This window comes from Oncorhynchus gorbuscha, linkage group LG20 (genome assembly GCF_021184085.1).
Source record: "Oncorhynchus gorbuscha isolate QuinsamMale2020 ecotype Even-year linkage group LG20, OgorEven_v1.0, whole genome shotgun sequence".
NCBI classification, from domain to species: Eukaryota; Metazoa; Chordata; class Actinopteri; order Salmoniformes; family Salmonidae; genus Oncorhynchus; species Oncorhynchus gorbuscha.
In genome coordinates, this window is record NC_060192.1 from 33203019 (window position 1) to 33225902 (window position 22884).

The 22884-nt window shown below is 41.6% G+C and overlaps 1 protein-coding gene across 1 annotated transcript; it reads right to left on the reverse strand.

The window, feature by feature from the left end:
* Positions 1-215: 215 nt before the first annotated feature.
* On the reverse strand, positions 216-22534 carry LOC124006841 (claudin-3-like). Its single transcript, XM_046317030.1, has 2 exons — positions 21498-22534; positions 216-1074 (listed from the first exon to the last, which is right to left on the reverse strand). The coding sequence occupies exons 1-2, from the start codon at positions 21983-21985 to the stop codon at positions 417-419; spliced, it is 1146 nt and encodes a 381-aa protein (XP_046172986.1). The 5' UTR covers positions 21986-22534; the 3' UTR covers positions 216-416.
* Positions 22535-22884: the final 350 nt, after the last annotated feature.

A 22884-nucleotide genomic window follows, 5' to 3' on the forward strand; every position in this document is an offset into this window, starting at 1 on the left:
TAGGAGTTGTCTCCTAGTTACCTATCTATCTATCTATCTATCTATCTATCTATCTATCTATCTATCTATCTATCTATCTATCTATCTATCTATCTATCTATCTATCTATCTATCTATCTATCTATCTATCTATCTGTCTGTCTGTCTGTCTGTCTGTCTGTCTGTCTGTCTGTCTGTCTGTCTGTCTGTCTGTCTGTCTGTCTGTCTGTCTGTCTGTCTGTCTGTCTGTCTGTCTGTCTGTCTGTCTGTCTGTCTGTCTGTCTGTCTGTCTGTCTGTCTGTCTGTCTGTCTGTCTGTCTGTCTGTCTGTCTGTCTGTCTGTCTGTCTGTCTGTCTGTCTACTTCTCCTCTATCACTCTTCTTCCTGCCCTCTATCTTTTCTCCCCTCGTTCAATCATGCAGGTGAAATAGTTCCTCTCAGACGTAGTCTTTCTTGTCGTATCCCACTGCGCCCCCACTCACGCTGCGAGGGGCGGAGTAGGCCATGCGGGGGGGCTTGTACCTCTTCTCCTCCCTGGGGGGGCAGGAGCAGCACAGCATGGCTCCTCCAATAAGGAGCAGGGCCGCCGACCCCCAGCCGATGTAGAGTGAGGCTCCCAGCTCCCTCCTCTGGGACTCGACCATAAGGGGGTTGTAGAAGTCTCGGATGATGGTGTTGGCCGACCAGGAGACAGGGATGAGGACGAGGATACCGGCCAGGATGAAGAAGATTCCGGAGATGATCATGACTTTAGCTTTGGAGGATTCGTCATCGATGCAGTTGGTGCACTTGGCTCCGACGATGGAGACCATCACCGCTAGAATCCCCAGGACAATGGCGATGATAGTCATGGCTCTGGCAGCCTGAAGGTCCTGAGGTAAGGCCAGCATGGAGTCATAGATCTTACACTGCATCTGTCCCGTGCTCTGGGTCACACAGTTCATCCATAACCCTTCCCAGATGGTCTGGGCTGTAATGATGTTGGCTCCGATGAAGGCTGAAACCCTCCACATGGGCAAAGCACAGACCACGATGCCCAGGATGAATCCTATGACTCCCAGGGCGATGCCCACAATCTCCATCCCCATCGACATGCTGGCTTCCTGGGAGCGTCTCTCTTATACACGTGATCTACCTGGAGAAATGAGGATATGACTCAATTAAGGAATTCTAGAACCTCCTGAAATTCCAGAATTCAGCACAAAGAATGAACAGAGGATTCAGTCCAGCACTTTGTCCTAGGTTCTTTGTGTTCTGTTTTCTTCCTGTTGATGGCCCTGTGTATGACCACTCCCTTCTCTCTCTCTCTCTCTTTCTCTGTGTGTGGCGGGTGTGATGTAGCTAAGTGATGCTGCCACGGAAACTGACATCTTTTATAGTCTAGTGGAGGCAGGTAAGGATGGAGGGAGGAGTCCCCTGGTGATGATGTCACAGGGTGGCAGAACAGGTTGCTGAATGCTCTTCACAAAAACAACACCTGCCCATAGAGGAGGAGGAGAAGGGAGAAGAGGAAGGAGAGATGAGAGGAGGGAGGGAGCCAGAGGGGAGAGTTTCACCTGTAATCTGACTCCCTCTTGACTATTTGTTCCAGTAACATAGGGACAGACAGCGCATTGACAATTACCCAGGCCTTACCTGCTCTCAGTTCATGCCTTTCCGAAGAACAAACACCCTCTAAATGTTCGAAACAAGTGCGCTAAATCATGTCCTCTGACTGGATGTACTCTGTACCTTAGAGGTAATGGCTGGTACAGCTGGTGTCATCCTAATGGTTTGAACGTTTCACACAAAGACACATGGACAGGAAACAAATTTGGTTGGTTTGACAACAAACATTAGGCCAGTCAACCCCCCCCACACACACACTCTTCTCATCTCCTCCCTGTAGGTAAGCCAGAAATGGTAACAGTAGCTCATAGTGATACGTTCTACAGAGTCTGTTGTCCTCACTGAGTGGTTGGGCCTGTGACTACCTATAAGCTTTACTGTGACTAGCTATAGGCTTTACTGTGACTACCTATACGCTTTACTGTGACTACCTATAGGCTTTACTGTGACTACCTATAAGCTTTACTGTGACTACCTATAGGCTTTACTGTGACTACCTATAAGCTTTACTGTGACTACCTATAGGCTTTACTGTGACTACCTATACGCTTTACTGTGACTACCTATAGGCTTTACTGTGACTACCTGTAAGCTTTACTGTGACTACCTATATGCTTTACTGTGGTTACCTATACGCTTTACTGTGACTACCTATAGGCTTTACTGTGACTACCTATAGGCTTTACTGTGACTACCTATAGGCTTTACTGTGACTACCTATAGGCTTTACTGTGACTACCTATAAGCTTTACTGTGACTACCTATAGGCTTTACTGTGACTACCTATAAGCTTTACTGTGACTACCTATAGGCTTTACTGTGACTACCTATATGCTTTACTGTGGTTACCTATACGCTTTACTGTGACTACCTATAGGCTTTACTGTGACTACCTATAGGCTTTACTGTGACTACCTATAGGCTTTACTGTGACTACCTATAGGCTTTACTGTGACTACCTATAGGCTTTACTGTGACTTCCTATAAGCTTTACTGTGACTACCTATAGGCTTTACTGTGACTACCTATAGGCTTTACTGCTTTACTGTGACTACCTATAGGCTTTACTGTGACTACCTATAAGCTTTACTGTGACTACCTATTTTACTGTGACTACCTATAAGCTTTACTGTGACTACCTATAGGCTTTACTGTGACTACCTATAAGCTTTACTGTGACTACCTATAGGCTTTACTGTGACTACCTATAAGCTTTACTGTGACTACCTATAGGCTTTACTGTGGTTAACTATACACTTTACTGTGACTTCCTATAGGCTTTACTGTGACTACCTATAGGCTTTACTGTGACTACCTATAGGCTTTACTGTGACTACCTATAAGCTTTACTGTGACTACCTATAGGCTTTACTGTGAACTATACCTTTATGTGACTTCCTATAGGCTTTACTGTGACTACCTATAGGCTTTACTGTGACTTCCTATAAGCTTTACTGTGACTACCTATAGGCTTTACTGTGACTACCTATAGGCTTTACTGTGACTACCTATAGGCTTTACTGTGACTACCTATAGGCTTTACTGTGACTACCTATAGGCTTTACTGTGACTACCTATAGGCTTTACTGTGACTACCTATAGGCTTTACTGTGACTACCTATAGGCTTTACTGTGACTACCTATAGGCTTTACTGTGACTACCTATAGGCTTTACTGTGACTACCTATAAGCTTTACTGTGACTACCTATAGGCTTTACTGTGACTACCTATAGGCTTTACTGTGACTACCTATAGGCTTTATGACTTCACATAGAAACAAACACACACACCAAGGCAGATCAACGAGATCCCGTAATTTCCCTTCAAAATGTGAGTTTGCGCTCATTGCTGGGCCATCATTTAAAACAAACGTGTGAGCGCCAAGGAAAGCATATATCGCTGTTCTCAGGACCTTTTGAAATCAAAGTCTATTTCTAGTGATCAGGCTGGGCAGATACACTCAGGGCTCTTTTTTAACAAACCTAACACAACAGTACATTTTAGCGCTGACAAAAACGTTATAGGTTTGGGGGTGTGTCAAATCATTTTTGCTGTTTCTATGCTTGGTTTTTAATCAAATTTAACAAAATTGGGGGAAACCAATTGAGATTTATATGCACAAATGGCACATCTCTCCTTCCATGGGAACTGTGCTTCATGGCTCTATAGGCTGCGCTTCTGTTCTCAAAATCCATGCCATTATGGCATATGGGGCTGGAAAATGCCCCAGTTTTAACCTGACAAAATGGCTAAATAACGTGTTTGACACTTACGCCTCCTTAGCGCCAGCCAAAAAAATTGAGCCCTCAGTCACACTCAAGCAAACAAGCACACACACACACACACACACACACACACACACACACACACACACACACACACACACACACACACACACACACACACACACACACACACACACACACACACACACACACACACACACACACACACACACACACACACACACACACACACACACACACACACACACACACACACACACACACACACACACACACACACAGCAATAAGCATCACACTGTGATTCACCTAGGCCTACTGTGTAGCAACGTACACAATTACATTTTATGATCGTGATTTCTCACAGTAGATTCTTGGCTCCTTGACTCTAATGGTAATTATTCCTTTGTATAAGTCTACCTTTGTTTGTTTGTTTGTTTCTATGTGAATTAGAATTTATTAATAAAAGACAAATATGGAAAAAGGTTGACGTTGCTGTCAGAATTGTTGAGCCACCTTACTATTTAATATGTTGGCCTACTTCCTGCTTCCACATGGTGACATGGCCTTCCACAGCCAGCAGGTTTCTGTGTCAGTTCCTATAACAGAATAATTATGCGGGAAAACATTCCCAGATCCCTGAAAACCTGAAAAACTGCCCTTTGAGTAAATATGACCACAGAGAGAGAAAGAGAGAGCGAGTGAGAGAGAGAGAGAGAGAGAGAGAGAGAGAGAGAGAGAGAGAGAGAGAGAGAGAGAGAGAGAGAGAGAGAGAGAGAGAGCCAGACACCCTTAGCATACAAACCATGTACTCATCTCAGTATCGGTTATGAACTCACAGTCTACAGCTTCCTCCATATACCGAGTGACACATTAGAAATACCATGAAAAATTTCACTCACACTTTGTAGAATAAAGTCAGTTGTTTTCTGTCATAACTGTCAATAACTAATGTTCAGTTAACTCAATTTGCTGTTTTGGTCTTAGCTGTCAGTGAAGCACTAAAGCAGATGAATAGCGTTGAATTAAAGTGGGTACGTATTTGTATTGTGTTAAAACCTCTTAGGGAGGCTGCGAATTTTCGCAGCTTTTTGTTAAAAATCGCGCAACATTTCAGCGCCCTGCTATTCATGCCAGGAATATAGTATATGCATATGATTAGTATGTGTGGATAGAAAACACTCAGACGTTTCTAAAACTGGTTAAATCACGGCTGTGACTATAACAGAACGTGCGTTTCATCGAAAAGTGCAGGAAAATCTGATCACTGAAAATGGAAAAATATATCCATGCGCAACTTCAACCAATTGTTAAAAGTGACCCACATTAAATGGGGCCGAGGTTGCAATACCTACAGCTTCCACACGATGTCAACAGTCTTGTCATTTGTTTCGGATTTGTTTCTTGGTCAAACCGAAACAAGGGAGCTGATTTCTTCCGGTCTCCGACAGGATGTTTTGGTTGAGAAATATCCGGACATGATTTCAAGACGTGGAGCTATTGAATACACATCGCCCGTGATCATTTTGATAGATTATTAACGTTTACTAATACCTAAAGTTGCATTACAAAAGTATTTCGAAGTGTTTTGTGAAAGTTTATCGTCGACTTTTTAAATTTTAAAAAATGATGTTGCGTTATCAAACTCAGTTTTTTCCTTGATTACACAGTCTTCATAGATCGATATCTAGGCTATATATGCACCGATTTAATTTTAAAAAAGACCCAAATAAATGTTTATGGGACCTCTAGGAGTGCCAAGAAAGATCGTCAAAGGTAATGAATGTTTTATATTTTATTTCTGCGTTTTGGGTAGCGCCGGCTAACGCAAAATCTGTCGTGTTTGGTGACGTTGCAGTATTTTGGGGGTACATGCTATCAGATAATAGTTTCTCATGCTTTCGCCGAAAAGCATTTTACAAATCCGACTTGGTGGATAGATTCACAACGAGTGTAGCTTTAATTCACTGCCTTGAATGTGTATTTTAATGAAAGTTTAATGAAAGTTTGAGTTTTATCAAAAACTATAGGTGGCGCTCTGAAATTCCGCTGAGTGATGTTCCTGCATGGGAACTGTATTCTGCGACATCCTTAAGAAGTTTTAAGGATGGTGAATGAAGGCCTGTCACATGTTGTGATTGTGTTTTCATGTGTAAAGTAAAAGCCATATCTCAGACTGGCCAACCCAAATGTTGATGCTCCAGATACTCAACTAGTCTAAAGAAGAACAGTTTTTTTGCTTCTTTAATCAGAACAACCGTTTTCAGCTGTGCTAACATAATTTCAAAAGGGTTTTCTAATGATCAATTAGCCTTTTAAAATGATAAACTTGGATTAGCTAACACAACGTGCCATTGGAACACAGGAGTGATGGTTGCTGATAATGGGCCTCTGTACACCTACGTAGATATTCCATAAAAAAATCTGCCATTTCCAGCTACAATAGTCATTTACTGATTGAGCCTGCATTCCATAGACAAGATATGGTGTATGTTTAGAGCCTGGAGGAGCAGAACAGAGTCCTCAGTTTTCCTAATTGTCCTGATCTCTGGGAAACTAAGACAAGGTGGGGTTAATAATAACACCAGTGGCAGGTTACCAGGAGATGAACCCAGAGTGGATTATGATGGCCCTGCATGGGAAGGGAGCCACCACGGTTGAAGACTTTTTAGGTTTGTTATTTAAAGACCCGGTATTCTCTGTATGATTCAAGCACTCGGTCCGACAGTCAAGACTGTTGGATTAACGGCTTCATGAAGATGATTGTTTGAAGAAATGACCAAGTCTCTCTCAGTACTGAATTTCCACAACATTCTGTTGAGGCATGGCCCCTCACTGGCCAATCAGAACGTGATCCATGGCCCCTCATTGGCCAATCAGAACGTGCTCCATGGTGAAATATGTTGTTACTTCAGGTTGTGTATTTACGGTCTTCTATGTATTGCCTTGGAATCAATTCCAATTCCAATGTTATTCTGTTATAGTTTGTTAAATGGCTTACAGAAACAAAATAACAAAATGTAGATGTATCTTTGCTAAATACGTTAACTTGAACCATCATTGTTCTACAGTGCCCTTCGGAAAGTATTCAGACCCCTTGACCTTTTACACATTTTGTTACGTTACAGCCTTATTCTAAAATTGATAACATTTATCTTTTTCCTCATTAATCTACACACCATATCCCATAATGACGAAGCAAAAACAGTTTTATTTTTTCCCCCTAATTTATTACAAATTTAAACTGAAACATATAATTTACATAAGTATTCAGACGCTTTACTCAGTACTTTGTTGAAGCACCTTTGGCAGCGATTACAGCCTTGAGTCTTCTTGGGTATGGCGCTACAAGCTTGGCACACCTGTATTTCGGGAGTTTCTCACATTCTTCTCTGCAGATCCTCTCAAGCTCTGTCAGGTTGGATGGGGAGATTTGCTGCACAGCTATTTTCAGGTCTCTCCAGAGATGTTCGATTGTGTTCAAGTCCGAGCTCTGTCTGGGCTACTCAAGGACATTCACAGACTTGTCCCGAAGCCATTCCTGTATTGTCTTGGCTGTTTGCTTAGGGTCGTTGTCCTGTTGGAAGGTGAACCTTTGCCCCAGTCTGAGGTCCTGAGCTCTCTGGAGCAGGTAAAAAACAAATTCAAGGATCTCTCTGTTTCCTCCGTTCATCTTTACCTCGATGCTGACTAGTCTCTCAGTCCCTGCCGTTGAAAAACATCCCCACAGCATGATGCTGCCACCACCATGCTTTAATGTAGGGATGGTGCCAGGTTTCCTACAGACGTGACGCTTGGCATTTAGACTAGATAATCTTGTTTCTTATGGTCTGAGAGTCTTTATGTGCCTTTTGGAAATCTCTGAGCGGGATGTCATGTGCCTTTTACTAAGGAGTGACTTCCGTCTGGCCACTCGACCATAAAGGCCTGATTGGTGGAGTGCTGCAAAGATGGTTTTCCTTCTGGAAGGTTCTCCCATCTCCACAGACGAACTTTAGAGCTCTGTCAGAGTGACCATCGGGTTCTTGGACACCTCCCTGACCAAGGCCCTTCACCCCCGATTACTCAGTTTGGTCGGGCGGCCAGCTCTAGGAAGAGTCTTGGTGGCTCCAAACTTCTTCCATTTAAGAATGATGTTTGTTCTCTGGGACCTTCAACTTTGCAGAAATGTTTTGGTAACCTTCTCCAGATCTGTCTCGACACAATCCTGTCTCGGAGCTCTTCCGACAATTCCTTCGACCTCATGGCTTTAATTTTTTAAAACATTTTTTATTTATTTTTATTTATTGAATATTCAAAATATACTTGCAGTGAAACCGCTCAATAACTACATCATACCAGTCATTCAACAACTACATCATACCAGTCATCCAACAGACTACATCATACCAGTCATCCAACAACTACATCATACATCATACGTAGAATGTATGCACACATGACTGTAAGTCGCTTTGGATAAAAGCGTCTGCTAAATGGCATATATTATTATTATATTATTATTATTATTATTATACCAGTCATCCAACAGATTCCCATTCAATAACTACATCATACCAGTCATCCAATAACTACATCATACCAGTCATCCAATAACTACATCATACCAGTCATCCAACAGATTCCCATTCAATAACTACATCATACCAGTCATCTAACAGATTCCCATTCAATAACTACATCATACCAGTCATCTAACAGATTACATCATACCAGTCATCCAACAACTACATCATACCAGTCATCCAACAGATTCCCATTCAATAACTACATCATACCAGTCATCCAATAACTACATCATACCAGTCATCCAACAGATTCCCATTCAATAACTACATCATACCAGTCATCTAACAGATTCCCATTCAATAACTACATCATACCAGTCATCTAACAGATTCCCATTCAATAACTACATCATACCAGTCATCCAATAACTACATCATACCAGTCATCCAACAACTACATCATACCAGTCATCCAATAACTACATCATACCAGTCATCCAATAACTACATCATACCAGTCATCCAATAACTACATCATACCAGTCATCTAACAGATTCCCATTAAATAACTACATCATACCAGTCATCCAACAGACTACATCATACCAGTCATCCAACAACTACATCATATCAGTCATCCAACAGATTCCCATTCAATAACTACATCATACCAGTCATCCAATAACTACATCATACCAGTCATCCAACAGATTCCCATTCAATAACTACATCATACCAGTCATCCAATAACTACATCATACCAGTCATCTAACAGATTCCCATTCAATAACTACATCATACCAGTCATCTAACAAATTCCCATTCAATAACTACATCATACCAGTCATCCAATAACTACATCATACCAGTCATCCAATAACTACATCATACCAGTCATCCAATAACTACATCATACCAGTCATCTAACAGATTCCCATTCAATAACTACATCATACCAGTCATCCAATAACTACATCATACCAGTCATCCAATAACTACATCATACCAGTCATCCAATAACTACATCATACCAGTCATCCAATAACTACATCATACCAGTCATCCAATAACTACATCATACCAGTCATCCAATAACTACATCATACCAGTCATCTAACAGATTCCCATTCAATAACTACATCATACCAGTCATCCAATAACTACATCATACCAGTCATCCAATAACTACATCATACCAGTCATCCAATAACTACATCATACCAGTCATCCAATAACTACATCATACCAGTCATCCAATAACTATCATCAGTACCAGTCATCAATAACAATCAGATTAACAGATTCCCATTCAATAACTACATCATACCAGTCATCCAATAACTACATCATACCAGTCATCCAATAACTACATCATACCAGTCATCTAACAGATTCCCATTCAATAACTACATCATACCAGTCATCCAATAACTACATCATACCAGTCATCCAATAACTACATCATACCAGTCATCTAACAGATTCCCATTCAATAACTACATCATACCAGTCATCTAACAGATTCCCATTCAATAACAACATCATACCAGTCATCCAATAACTACATCATATCAGTCATCCAATAACTACATCATACCAGTCATCCAATAACTACATCATACCAGTCATCCAATAACTACATCATACCAGTCATCCAATAACTACATCATACCAGTCATCCAATAACTACATCATACCAGTCATCTAACAGATTCCCATTCAATAACTACATCATACCAGTCATCTAACAGATTCCCATTCAATAACTACATCATACCAGTCATCTAACAGATTCCCATTCAATAACTACATCATACCAGTCATCCAATAACTACATCATACCAGTCATCCAACAGATTCCCATTCAATAACTACATCATACCAGTCATCCAATAACTACATCATACCAGTCATCCAACAGATTCCCATTCAATAACTACATCATACCAGTCATCCAATAACTACATCATACCAGTCATCCAATAACTACATCATACCAGTCATCCAATAACTACATCATACCAGTCATCCAATAACTACATCATACCAGTCATCCAACAACTACATCATACCAGTCATCCAACAGATTCCCATTCAGCGAGGGTGCCCAGTCCGGGGCTCGCATCGAGGGTCCCCAGTCCGGGGTCGGTGACGAGGGTCCCCGCACCAGGGGCGCCACCAAATTGGGGTGAGCCAGAGGTGGAGCGGGGTCTACGTCCCTCACCAGAGCTGCCACCGCGGATAGATGCCCACCTAGACCCTCCCCTATAGGTTCAGGTTTTGCGGCCGGAGTCCGCACCTTTGGGGGGGGGGTTTATTTATGTTTTATTTCTCTATTACATTTGGTCAGGGTGTGATGTGGGGTGGGCATTCTATTGTTTTCTATGTTTCTTTATTTATATGTTTTGGCTGGGTATGGTTCTCAATCAGGGACAGCTGTCTATTGTTGTCTCTGATTGGAAATCATACTTAGGTAGCCCTTTTCCCTTCTTTCAGTGTGGGTAGTTAACTTTGTTAGAGGCATCATAGCCCTGTTAAGCGTCGTTTTGTATTGTTCGTTTTTGTTGGCGACATTCTAATAAAAAGGAATATGTACTGCGTTCTTCGTTTGTCAAAAGAGAGTCGGACCGAAATGCAGCGTGGTGGATACTCATGTCTTTAATAAATGAAGAGCGATATATGAAATAACTTATACAAAAGCAAAACAACAAACGGAACGTGAAAACCTAATTACAGCCTATCTGGTGAAACTACACAGAGACAGGAACAATCACCCACGAAATACAAAGTGAAACCCAGGCTACCTAAATACGTTTCCCCATCAGAGACAACAAGAATCACCTGACTGTGATTGAGAACCGCCTCCGGCAGCCAAGCCTATGCAACACCCCTACTCAGCCGCAATCCCAATAACTACAAAACCCCAATACGAAATACCACAAAATAAACCCATGTCACACCCTGGCCTGAACAAATATATAACGAAACACAAAAACCTATGACCAAGGCGTGACATGTACGCTCACCACGCTGCACCTTGGTCCACTTCTTACGACGCCCGTGACACCTGAACCCTCCAAGATCCTCCCACAGTTCCCCAAAAGCTGTTCCTCAACCATTCTAGACCCCCCCCCCCACAGTCCCCCCTCTACAGACAATTCCTTTGACCTCATGGCTTGGTTTTTGCTCTGACATGTGGGACCTTATATAGATGTGTGTCTTTCCAAACTAGGTCCAATCAATTTAATTTACCTCCAATCAAGTTGTAGAAACATCTCAAGGATGATCAATGGACACAGGATTTACCTGAGCTCAATTTCGAGTCTCATAGCAAATACTTCATACATTTTAGAATAAGAGTGTAACGTAACAAATTGTGGAAATAGTCAAGGCGTCTGAATACTTCCTGAAGGCACAGTAACTAATGGCTTCAATAGCATTCACACTGATAAAGGGGCTAGGCCGACTGTAAATTACATTATGGCTGAGCATGGACATGAAAAACATTGTCAATTAGCAAGATTACATTCATTACAGATGAAGGCCTAAAAAGAGAATTAATCATTTGAATCAAATTCTTTAAAAAAATAATTGTTTTAAATACTTATAGGTACCATCATTTTTCCTTGTGGCCATTTACCTTTTTATGAAATTGAGCACATTGATAGATATGTCAACTTTGAATAAGACTAACTTTACAGCCTATGGATTTGTTTGATGTCAGTCTTCATTGGCGACTACCTGGGGTGTGTTCATTACAGAAACCATTTACAATTAAAGAACAAAATGGAAGAAAACAGAGCAAACATTACAAAACGGTGAATTTGTCCAATAGAAACTCGTTTGCATTTTCCGTTTGGAGTAAACGGTTTCTGTTGCAAAATGTTCTGCAACAGACTAAACATTTTGCAACAGAATCGGCGTAATGATTACACCCCTGTGCTTGAAGACATCTGCAAGATGGTGCTGGGCTGCTAGCCGTAGTAAAATGACCTAGTGGCCTCATGGGTGGAATGTGTCATGATGTTGGCCTGTGGGTAAGGTTTATGACCCCCCCATAAATACCTTTCTCCCCTCTCTCTCTTGACCCTACTGAAGGACTCTTGAATAGCCTTTGTAAAACATAGAGAGTCTGGGAATATCAAACAAGTGGGGGCAAAGGAACCATATTTCAGTAATAGAACCAGTTGAAAATATGTGTTGGTACTTAATGAATATGATGTCAGTTCAGTTGTCATCTGAGACATTATAACTGATGACAGGACGACATAAACTGTATCTGGGAAGTCTACACATTGTAGTTATCAGATTCACATGGATTTGTTGTGCAATTTAAATGTTTGAATATGAGTCTATTTGTGAAAATATTAAATGTAATTTTTGCTTCCAAATGAGAGAATTGGGTTTTCATAAGGTTAGAGCTCTGCTCAATCAGTGGCCCGCCCCTGTGAAGAGACATTGGTCATAAACTATGAAACACACCCTTCTCTCCCTCCACTATATAAGCCCTTGACAAAAATGTAACCTTCTGTTCCGAGGTCGATAGGACGACAGTCCATACGTTAAAAAGGACTAACATGTCAACTACAGAACAAAGCCAACCTCAGCGTGGTATGAACATTGAACTCTTATTCACCAAATCAAATCAAATCAAATCAAATGTATTTATATAGCCCTTCGTACATCAGCTGATATCTCAAAGTGCTGTACAGAAACCCAGCCTAAAACCCCAAACAGCAAGCAATGCAGGTGTAGAAGCACGGCGGCTAGGAAAAACTCCCTAGAAAGGCCAAAACCTAGGAAGAAACCTAGAGAGGAACCAGGCTATGTGGGGTGACCAGTCCTCTTCTGGCTGTGCCGGGTGGAGATTGTAACAGAACATGGCCAAGATGTTCAAATGTTCATAAATGACCAGCATGGTCATGGGCCAGACTATACTCAATCATATGACCCACTGAAGAGATGAGTCTTCAGTAAAGACTTAAAGGTTGAGACGGAGTTTGCGTCTCTCACATGGGTAGGCAGACCATTCCATAAAAATGGAGCTCTGTAGGAGAAAGCACTGCCTCCAGCTGTTTGCTTTGAAATTCTAGGGACAATTAGGAGGCCTGCGTCTTGTGACCGTAGCGTACGTGTAGGTATGTACGGCAGGACCAAATCAGAGAGATGGGTAGGAGCAAGCCCATGTAATGCTTTTTAGGTTAGCAGTAAAACCTTGAAATCAGCCCTTGCCTTGACAGGAAGCCAGTGTAGGGAGGCTAGCACTGGAGTAATATGATCAAATTTTTGTGTTCTAGTCAGGATACTAGCAGCCGTATTTAGCACTAACTGAAGTTTATTTTGTCCTTTATCCAGGTAGCCGGAAAGTAGAGACTACAGATGTGATACCTCCTAGCCGTTGAGTTAGCAACAGCAGCTGTAGACATGGGCTAGGAAAGGACGGACGACGTACCCAGTCTAACACACAACGAAGATACTACAACGTATCCAATTTACCACCAGAGACATTCTTCCGAGGACAGGAAAATCTCTGTTGGCCAACACGGCCAGCATCTACGACCAACCTACCAAAGCTCAGCTCAGAGTAAATATTTATTGCATTTTACTTTTCCAAATGGGCGGTAATTTAGAATGCATAACATACTGTATTTACAATAGCATAGCTTTTCCCCTTTGTTCCTCAAGTCTTCCCGCTCTTTCACTCAAACCCAACCCCCGTTCCTTTGTGTAACTAGCCGTCATGTCGTCCACCAGGGACGTTTTCTGTGTGACATAATTTGCATTCTGTGTATATGTAATTCTGTGTGATTAGTTAGGTATTTAGTAAATAAATAATTAAACCCAATTTTGTTGCTGATTCAACTCGTTAGCCAGGGTTTGTGAAGATAACAAAGAATTTACAACTTTCAGATGAGACTGAAATAAGGTGACGATTAATATTGACTGCTATTGATGGAAAATATGACTAGGTCTTTAAGAGTTTATTCGGAAGATAACAGCTCTATAAATATTATTTTGTGGTGCCCCGACTTTCTAGTTAATTACATTTACATGATTAGCTCAATCAGGTAATATTAATTACAGAGAAAGGATTTTATAGAATAACATGTCATATCACTTAATTGGGCATAGCCAAAGACATGACAAATATTTTGAATATTCTTCATAATTAATCTATATTAATTAAATAAACACGCTGAAAATCCAGTGTTTCTATGTTAATTAAACAGTTTTGTTATATTTATGTCTTCTGTGCTCTATAAAAAGTGTAATATTGCAATGCAAACTAATTAAAATGTAACTCTATATCTGGCATGGTACAAGTGTCTTCTTTTTTGGAAGCCATTAAACCATGTGTGTGAGGTGTATACTTTAGTTTCAAAGTATATTTGTTTAAGGCTTCCTAGAAACACTCTTTGTGAACCTGATTTAGCCCACTGCAGTAAACGGTTAAATAATCAATTAATGTCAAATCAATTACAGTAAGTTGCACTGCAGTAAACGGTTAAATCAATTACAGTAAGTTGCACTGCAGTAAACGGTTAAATCAATTAATGTAAATTGCACTGCAGTAAACGGTTAAATAATCAATTAATGTCAAATCAATTACAGTAAGTTGCACTGCAGTAAACAGTTAAATCAATTACAGTAAATTGTCATTTTTGTTCTCTCACAGTTTACCATAAGGTGTAACAAATGACCAAACTACAATTCTAACTAGTGCTTAAGTAGTTTTCTGATCTAATATTGTTTTACTCTTACTTGAGTAGTTTATTACGAGGGCTACTTTTACTTTAGTCAATTACAAACTACAATGAGGCAAAAAAATATTTAGTCAGCCACCAATTGTGCAAGTTCTCCCACTTAAAAAGATGAGAGAGGCCTGTAATTTTCATCATAGGTACACTTCAACTATGACAGACAAAACGAGAGAAAAAATTTCAGAAAATCACATTGTAGGATTTTTAATTAATTTATTTGCAAATTATGGTGGAAAATAAGTATCATGGCGACATAATTACATTTTACATTTATTTATTGTTGTTGTTGTTAAAAAACAAACATTATATTGGATTTGTCCAACTACTGTGAAAAGTGTGGATGTGTCGTAAAAAAGAAGGAACAGAATCAGAACCAGGAATGAACGTGATCAATAGTGTTCGAGAACAGAACCATTATTTTAAATGCAAGGGAACCGGTTAATAACATTTATTTTACGTTCCAGAAATGTTTTTCAGTCCCACAAAAAAACTAAACAAAGCACCAAGGCAAAGCCCTCACTCTGTTACTCAGAAACATCTTCCAGTGTCCAGTGGTGCATATTCATGGGTGCCAAGGGCAGCCTGGCCAAGCTTCCCCAAAAAAACTACCAAGAAAACAAAGAAAAACATACAAAAATATACAAACAATAATGTAGCTTTTGTCGCTCCTTGTTTCACAAATGTCCTTCAATTTGCACGAGGTTGAATGCATCTCACCAGAGAAAGTATCAGAGCGAAAGAAACAATGCTCCCCTGTCTCTGTATGTGTAGCTTATCTATCTGGTGGTGTCTGGTCAAAAAGAGTATGACATTGTTACCGCCCGTAACATTGTAAGCAAGGGAAGCAAGTGATCATTTGGCCTCCCTTGATAAATTGCTCTATAAAATAATAGCCAGCCAGCGTTGAGCTTAACTGGGTGAGCTCAGCTGTGATTGGTCCTGGCGCACCATAAGAAAGTGTCAAGGGAAGCTAGTTTGGATTTGTTGCACACCAATCACACAGATAGAACAATTAGCTTTGCCAATCACATCACATCAGAAGCCAAACATCATCGACAGAAAAAAGCTTGAATTGTTGCATCTCATTGTGTCGTTGTCCTCCGGTGGCTAGCTAGCTAGCTAAAATCATCCTTTTCCTAAATTGACCATGGATGGCGACAGGGACTCTCTTTTAATGGCAACAATCAGAACATCAACAAAACATGCCAACAATGACTAAACCTTCTGCACAGACTGCAACAACTATATGTCAACACCAGGATACTGTCCAACTACTACACCAGACTGAGACAACTGACTATCAACACCAGGATACAGGCCAACTACTACACCAGACTGAGACAACTGACTATCAACACCAGGATACTCTTAAACTACTACACCAGACTGAGACAACTGACTATCAACACCAGGATACAGGCCAACTACTACATCAGACTGAGACAACTGACTTTCAACACCAGGATACTGTCCAACTACTACACCAGACTGAGACAACTGACTATCAACACCAGGATACAGGTCCAACTACTACATCAGACTGAGACAACTGACTATCAACACCAGGATACTCTTAAACTACTACACCAGACTGAGACAACTGACTATCAACACCAGGATACTCTTAAACTACTACACCAGACTGAGACAACTGACTATCAACACCAGGATACTCTTAAACTACTACACCAGACTGAGACAACTGACTATCAACACCAGGATACTGTCCAACTACTACACCAGACTGAGACAACTGACTATCAACACCAGGATACTCTTAAACTACTACACCAGACTGAGACAACTGACTATCAACACCAGGATACAGGCCAACTACTACATCAGACTGAGAAAACTGACTTTCAACACCAGGATACTGTCCAACTACTACATCAGACTGAGACAACTGAATGTCAACACCAGGATACAGGCCAACTACTACACCAGACTGAGACAACTGACTATCAACACCAGGATACTGTCCAACTACTACACCAGACTGAGACAACTGACTATCAACACCAGGATACTCTTAAACTACTACACCAGACTGAGACAACTGACTATCAACACCAGGATACTGTCCAACTACTACACCAGACTGAGACAACTGACTATCAACACCAGGATACAGGCCAACTACTGCACCAGACTGAGACAACTGACCATCAACATCAGGATACTGTCCAACTACTACACCAGACTGACACAACTGACTATCAACACCAGGATACTCTTAAACTACTACACCAGACTGAGACAACTGAATGTCAACACCAGGATACTCTTAAACTACTACACCAGACTGAGACAACTGACTATCAACACCAGGATACTCTTAAACTACTACACCGGCCATACAGAATGTGCTGACCTTCTGTTTCCTGGCCTGGTACGGGGGGTTGTCAGTGGCTAATAAGGGAATCCTCAGGCGGACTGTGAACCTCGGATCCAAGCTCTGCAGGCTGTAGTGCAGGGCACTTCAGGGCCTCTATGATAAACAGGCAAGGGACAAGGCCAAGTTCATCATAGAGGACCTCACACGCAATCTTGTCCAATGTTTTGAGCTGCTGCCCCCTGGAAGGACATTAAGGGTCCCATTGTTCAGCATGAACAGGAGCAGGGCCAGTTTCATTCCGTCAGCCATCGTGCTGCTGAGCAGTGGGAACGTAGGACAGATGCAGGCCCAATGCACGGTCAGACAGGAGGCAGCAGAGACTTTGTATATGTTCAAATGTTAAATGTGTAACTTGTGTAATACCTTTCCAACCTTAGGTGTGCTGTGCCCCTATCTATCCAGGTTATGGAAAACAACTTATTTTTTCAATGACTACCTGATTGGTGAAGTGAAGTAGTTTAGTGGTGTTAATATTCACCTGCAGCAGCACCTCTCCAGGCCTCTCCACTAAACCATGTGCCTCCACACCTCTCAGACCATAAGGAACTATTTAACTATTCAAATAGGGAAGCAGCAGTAGTCAATCAACCAGTCAGTCAGTCAGTCACCCAGTCAGCCATTCAGTCAGTATCTTTGCCAGCCTGTCTCTATCCCTGAGCCAGCCAGACCAGCTGAGTCACTGTGATTATGGAGTGTCCGTGCTTGTGTGTGTGTGTGTGTCTGTGTGTCTGTGTGATCTGCGTGAATTCTTTCCTCACACTTCCACTTTTTATGTTATTTCTTCCTATCTATTGTGTGTAAACGCACCACCATGGTTATTGAACCAATGACGGGTATGGTAGTCTGCTTTCCACCCAAACTGTTTAGATATGCTGTCAGAAAAAACACAATGCATGACAGTGATAGAATAGGTAAGTAAATAGATCATCAAAATGTCCTTGTATGTAAATTTCTCTTGTCTAACCCCACCTCACCCTCTTCTCTAAACCCACCTCACCCTCTTCTCTAAACCCACCTCTCTCTTGTCTAACCCCACCTCACCCTCTTCTCTAAACCCACCTCTCTCTTCTCTAACCCCTCACCCACCCTCTTCTCTAACCCCACTTCACACTCTTGTCTAACCCCACCTCACCCTCTTCTCTAATCCCACTTCACCGTCTTGTCTAACCCCTCACCCACCCTCTTCTCTAAACCCAGCTCATACCAATATGTCATACAAATGGTATTTGCCTGAATGTCACATGCTGTAATTTAAATGTGAATGTCTTCTCTCTGTCACACATGGGTGAAACTGAAACTCTGGGAAAGAGTTTACTTGGCTTCTCTGCAGCCTTTCCTCCTATGACTGTTGTTTACTCTGAATGGTAGATCCTTAGTGTCAAGTATTTACCTCACTCAGAAACACACACACACACACACACACACACACACACACACACACACACACACACACACACACACACACACACACACACACACACACACACACACACACACACACACACACACACACACACACACACACACACACACACACACACACACACACACACACACACACACACACACACACACACACATGACCTTTTACCGCAGCTCCCTCTATTTCACAATCAGTAAAACTAAACATACAGGTGAAAGAGACTGTACTTCCACATCCATCTGACATGTTGAAATACTTCCTATTAATTTGAGCTATTTTATTATTGGGGAACATTAAAGCGTCATATATTACATTTCAAAATAATGCAAAAAACACATTTTACTGAACAGAGTAAAACACTTTTATTATATAACCTGTTTTGTATGAATCATCAAACTGTAAACACAATATTTCCAGCCAAACAGAGGTCAATCATTTACAGTACAGGAGTTACACGTCCCATGGAAAGCTTATTCATTTAAAAAGGTCCCCGATTGTCTGTCAGTAAATGGATGACATACTGCAACAACAAAAACAGATATGATATCAAAGTCCAAACTTCATCTGAGTAGTTTTTTTTATACAGGTTCACTCTATGGTGAGAAGATAAGCTATAACATTTTATATGACCATGAATTCTCCCTCCTGCCCTCCTCTCAAACATCACAATGTCACTGCTGTCAATGCTCTTTGTATTCTGTAGTTTACTGCTACTGTGCCACCTTGTTGACCTGACTGTTTGGTTGCCCCAGCAACCCTGCAGTCTATTTTTGTTGTTTACATATCTTATAAAATAGATGTATATATTGTCCTAGTCTTACAGTACATATCATTGTTGAAACGTCTGTTGAACGGATTGGACTCTGATGCATAATCAATTTCCCCTTTCTCTTCCTCCCTCTATGGTTTTTAGACAACAGTTCAAATTCAATACCGGCTGTGTGCCGTCCTACCTCTTCTTCTGGCAACAGTACGAAGCCGAAAACTTTTGTTTGACATATTTCACATAACATTTGGAAACATACACATATGGAGTGATTCAAACCATTCAAAATAAGAATAGCACACTAAAAAAGTGCCCCAAAATGTAAAAAAAAACATTTAGTTCAGCTTTAGGCAGTGGTGGAAAATGTACCCAATTGTCATACTTGAGTAAAAGTAAAGATACCTTATTAGAAAATGACTCAAGTAAAAGTGAAAGTCACCAAGTAAAATACTACTTGAGTAAAAGTCTAAAAGTATTTGGTTTAAAATATTCTTAAGTATCAAAAGTAAAAGTAAAAGCAAAAATAATTTCAAATTCCTTATATTAAGCAAACCAGATGGCACAATTGTTCGTGTTTTTTAAATTTACGGACAGCCGGGGGCATATCCAACACTCAGACATAATTCAGAAACAAAGCATTTTTGTTAAGTGAGTCGCCAGATCAGAGGCAGTAGAGATGTCCAGGGATGTTCTCTTGTTAAGTGCCTGAATTGGATCATTTCTGTCCTGCTAAGCATTCAAAATGATTTTTTTGGGGGTGTCAGGGAAAATGTATAGAGTAAAAAGTACATCATTTTCTTTAGGAATGTAGTGAGGTAAAAGTCAAAGTTCTCAAAAATATAAATAGTAAAGTTAAGTACAGATACCCCCCAAAAATTCTTAAGTAGTACTTTAAAGTATTTTTTATTTCATTACACCACTGGCTTTAGGTCAAGTTGGTTGTGGTTCAGCAAGCAGTGACATTGTAAAAAAATCACATGATCTATTATTTAATCACCTGTATTGACAAGATACAGTATATTGCAAGTCTACAATAACTCTAGTTAATAAGACCATTGTGGCCTATAGTAGTGCTCAGTTTTGATGAGTATTTTGTATTTTATTAGGATCCTCATAGCTCTGGCTGAAGCAGCTACTCTTCCTGACGTCCACACAAAACATGACATAATACAGAACATCAATAGACAAGAACAGCTCATGGACAGAACAACACTTAAAATAAACAATAGAGCCCCTGGCAACTGAGTCCATGACAACTGAGTCCATGACAACAGAGTCCCTGACAACTGAGTCTCTGACAACTGAGTCTCTGACAACTGAGTCCATGACAACTGAGTCTCTGACAACTGAAAGTAAACCAGACAATATAAAACTACAAACAATTTTGTTTTGATTAGTGTATTAGGGCTTTTTTTTTCGGTCTCAGAGGAATAAGAGTAAACTTGATTCAGAGTTCAGGTCACCTCAAACCGTCCTAAGCTCAAGACATCTCCCTTTCCATGAAGGGAAGAAGGAGTTAAAGAATATGCCCATTCTCCTGGTATATTGAAACAAACAGTTGAAACAATCCCTTATATTCCAACATAAGAATCCCACAAATACCAACCCCCGCCGCCCCTTTCTCACACATAGTCTCTCCTGTTGTACGAGCTGGGGGCTGCAGACCGTGGAGTTGCGGAATACACCATCTGGCTCTGGGGGGGGATTGAGTACCTCGTAATGGGTTTGTCCTCCTGAGGAGGGCAGCTGCAGCAGAGGATAGCCCCCCCCACCAGCAGCAGCGCGGCTGCGGCCCAGCCCAGGTACAGCGCTGCCCCGATCTCCATCTTCTGTGCTGAGGGGATGATGGGGTTGTAGAACACCTGGATGATGGTGTGAGCCGACCAGGACACAGGCACTATCTGGGTCAGCGAAGCCAGGATAAAGGCCACTCCGGCAGACACCATCACCTTGGCCTTCACCCCCTCCTCCTCGATGCAGTTGGTACACTTAGCCCCAATGGTAGCCACGAGGAGAGCTATGACCCCCAGGATGATGGTGACCACAGTAAGAGCCCTGGCAGCCTGCAGGTCCTGGGGTAAGGCCAGCATGGAGTCGTAGACCTTACACTGCATCTGTCCCGTGCTCTGGAACACACAGCTCATCCATAACCCTTCCCAGTAGACCTGGGCTGTGACGATGTTGGCTCCGATGAAAGCTGTGACCCTCCACATGGGCAGAGCACAGCTCACTATGCTCAGTATCCAGCCCAGCACTGACAGGATCACACCCACTAGCTCCAGAGCAAACGACGCCATCGCACCACACTACTGGCTGAGTCCCACTGAGGATTAGGGTGGCACTTCTCTCTCTCTCACTTGCCTTTGTTCTCAGTCACTCACTCCACAGACGTCTTGATCGCTTTCCTTACTCTTCTCTCAGACCCTCACTTTTCAGCTGTGACTCTTTCACAGTCTCTTTATTTTGCTCTTGTCTTTCACGATCTCAGACTCTCACTCCCTCCCTCATTATTTCCTTATTTGTCTTGGTCTTATGTATCTCCAACTTCTTCCTTTTATATCTCCCTCACACGTCTTGGTTGTAACTATTTCTCACATTCTTTCACCCGTCACACACTCTCTTCTTCTCTCCTGTCTCCAGTTCTTTCCTCTCCTTCTCTTCTTCTCTCCTCTCTTCTTCTCTCCTTATCTTCTTTTCTCCTTCAGTCCTCTAGCAGATCACCTCTCCCTTGTCTACGTATCCAGGAATCGGAAGCTTCTCACAGTGCGTTCTCTGTGTGTGTATCTCTGTGTGCATTCTCTCAGGTACAGATATCCCGTTTTCTCTGCAGTTGAGATGTTGTTCACTCTTATCTTTATATATTTTATTGCAGCATGGTCAGGCCCACTGAAGCCATGACATCATACGCCAGGGCCAGCCAATCAGGTGTGGCCTGGACACCGGCCATTTTTACAGCGAGGGTGTGTGTGTGTGTGTGTGTGTGTGTGTGTGTGTGTGTGTGTGTGTGTGTGTGTGTGTGTGTGTGTGTGTGTGTGTGTGTGTGTGTGTGTGTGTGTGTGTGTGGGTTTCCTCGTAAAAGGGAGTAGTATTTATGGGTTAGCCTTTAGCCCATAGTAGCACTGTCCTCTGTGTTTTTATTGGTGTTAATAGGTAATAAGTAGCAGAGGCAGGGCTTGTTATGTGGTTGATAGGTAAC

Excerpts from the sequence above, each read along its gene's own strand:
- LOC124006841 (XM_046317030.1), bottom strand. The coding sequence starts at position 21,985 with ATGGCGTCGTTTGCTCTGGAGCTAGTGGGTGTGATCCTGTCAGTGCTG. Across the intron at positions 1,075-21,497 it reads AAGATGGAGATCGGGGCAGC|CATGTCGATGGGGATGGAGA; the intron begins GCTGTACCTGGG and ends CCAGGAAGCCAG.